This window comes from Sinocyclocheilus anshuiensis, unplaced genomic scaffold (genome assembly GCF_001515605.1).
Source record: "Sinocyclocheilus anshuiensis isolate Anshui unplaced genomic scaffold, SAMN03320099.WGS_v1.1 scaffold728, whole genome shotgun sequence".
In the NCBI taxonomy this organism is placed as follows: domain Eukaryota; kingdom Metazoa; phylum Chordata; class Actinopteri; order Cypriniformes; family Cyprinidae; genus Sinocyclocheilus; species Sinocyclocheilus anshuiensis.
This window is the reverse complement of record NW_015555767.1, coordinates 121,100-123,426: the sequence shown is the minus strand read 5'-3', so window position 1 is coordinate 123,426 and position 2,327 is coordinate 121,100. Positions and strand designations below refer to the sequence as shown.

The window sequence follows — 2,327 nt, the reverse complement described above, 5'->3', positions numbered from 1 at the left end:
AATTCATAAATTGAATGTGGCGAAAAAAGAAACAGATAGTATCGGCAAGGCAAAACACGGTTTGGAAGAAGAATTGTTCATGTACTCATTAAATTCACGAAAAAACATTGCCTTTAACATTTACCTAGTCTAATTGTTTTAGAAAACATTTCAAACTATAAATCATCTTATAGGCTGTTTCAGGTTAAGCATATGGGCAAATTCACTGGGTTAGGTTTTAATAATGTCATTAAAGTAAATTATTTCCCAACAATCGTCTGATTTAGCTTAGATGGTAAAAAAATAGTGGTTTCATTCGGATGAGAAGAGTTCACCAGAATGAGAGGAAGCATAGAAATAATTGCACAACAGTGACTACATTGATATGATGCAATACTTTCATTTCAAACGATGGGTCAGTGGCCTGGTTTTGTATGCTGACTCACGACGATGATATCATCCAAAACACGGACTGCATGTCTATGCATGCACTTTGCAGTGTGACATGAAACGTAAAGATGACATCATAGTTAAGCCACGCCAGCGCACTGGCCGCTCATTGGCTCGAATGCTTGATCGATGTATTATGCAGCCAATCAGAAGCCAAATTACGAAAGCTCATTTCACAAATAAAGGCAAATGTAAAAACTTATTTTTGATGTGCTTAGTGCACCGCTTTCAAACTCATTTAAGCTTAAATTTACATAAAATGCAGCCTGTGGCGTCCGGCTATTTTATGGAAACAAAATGAAGAATGCAGTGCAGAATCATACGGGCACACGTTGGAGCATTTACTGCGCACGCTCGACGCGCAATGTCCAGCCTTGCCTAGACCTGCCCCTATTCTTCACCAATGAACGGGCAAATTTACAAGCGGCATAAGCGTTTCACAATGGCCGAGACGGATAGTGACAGCTTGCGAATGAGATGTTGTTGACAAAACACCGAAGATCTGCTAAATGCAACGTTGGTACCCAAACGAGAAATTATTTTCTTTGATCCTACTAAAACCAGGTACAGTGCCATATTCTAGGGCAGCCGCAAGGGCCCGGATACGTGCATGCCGTCCCCATACTTAAAGATGCTTTTATTATAATATCGCATGTCTAATAGAAAATAATAATAAGCTAAGTCTGCAAGACGGTATTCGCTTTGAAAATCGATAAAGGTGAAAAGCACATTGCATTTACAGCAAGCCCTTTAGCGGTCATGTCATTTCAGCAACAGTCCGCAATGGATCCTGTCTGTAGCCAAGCTTGACAGATGGTGCGGACACACCGCATTTCTTGTAGCCACTGGAATTATTTTGCTGTATTCTATGTTTATTTAAAGAGCTTGCAAATAAGATTTGTCCCATATGCGTTATAGCTGCATCTTTGGCACAATTTTACTCAGTCTTGCTGTCGCCGTTTATTCGGTTTATTGTGATTCATAAGCCCATGCCTAAACATGTAATGAGGCATCATTGCTTATTTTTAAACCATATTTAACCCCCTTTTTTGCAGGTGGTTTGTTAGTAGAAGTCGTTGGGAGTGAAGCTACCGGCTACAGCTAACTTACAGATATTGGGAAGGAATCTGCTTATCGGAATTGCCGACGATAACGCGAGACCTTTCTGGACCGGAATATGAACCATGGCAACCGCATCACTCGGAAAAGAGCCCGAGCGCACTTTTCATCATTTGCGTTCATCTGCCCTTTTTGGAGAATATTTAATCGGGTAGTTTTTATGTGGTTTACAGCATTGTACGGCCTTTTATTAGTTATTGACCTGTTTTTGTAAGCAATTATTTGTCGTGCATCTCACTCGGGATATGGATATTTGGACTTGGTTGCGTTAAAGGGACCCGCTGCCTGCCTGTCCATCATTATGGACCAAGATGATAACCAAGAACCATGCGAACCCCCTATGCATGCCCTTTACGGGCCTAACCGGATACGGCCGTCATCGTACCGGGCTCTGCGAAGTGCCGTGTCCAGCCTGGCACGAATTGACGATTTTTTCTGTGAAAAAATCGGTTCCGGGTTTTTCTCAGAAGTCTTCAAGGTAACCTTTCCTCGTTTTATCCTATGTTGTAGGCTTATTGCAGTGGTCATGACTCATGCTCTTCCTGATTGATATGTGGTTGCAACTTTTGATGAGATGCGCTTTAAAGGGGTCCTATTATGCTCTTTTACAAAGTCTTGATTTTGTTTTGGGGGTGTACTAGAACATGCTCTCATGCTTGGTGGTTCGAAAAACGCATTATTTTTCACATAATTTACATTATTAAAATACCTTTCTCCCCAGGCTGGCACTATCGGCTCGATTAGTTCCGGCTTTGATGAAGGTCCACCTTCCGAAAAAC

General features: G+C 41.5%; 1 protein-coding gene across 2 annotated transcripts in view; it reads left to right on the top strand.

Moving 5' to 3' along the window:
• Window positions 1-794: 794 nt before the first annotated feature.
• The window catches only part of LOC107674262 (dual specificity testis-specific protein kinase 2-like), a 14,869-nt gene continuing 13,336 nt past the window's right edge, over window positions 795-2,327 (top strand). Inside the window, exons 1-2 of one of the 2 annotated variants that reach the window (XM_016468200.1) lie at window positions 795-993; window positions 1,485-2,026. In XM_016468200.1, the coding sequence (XP_016323686.1) occupies window positions 1,850-2,026 (177 nt within the window). In that variant the 5' untranslated portion in view covers window positions 795-993; window positions 1,485-1,849. The remainder of the gene's footprint in view (window positions 994-1,484; window positions 2,027-2,327) is intronic. The other variant, XM_016468201.1, reaches the window with a different exon arrangement.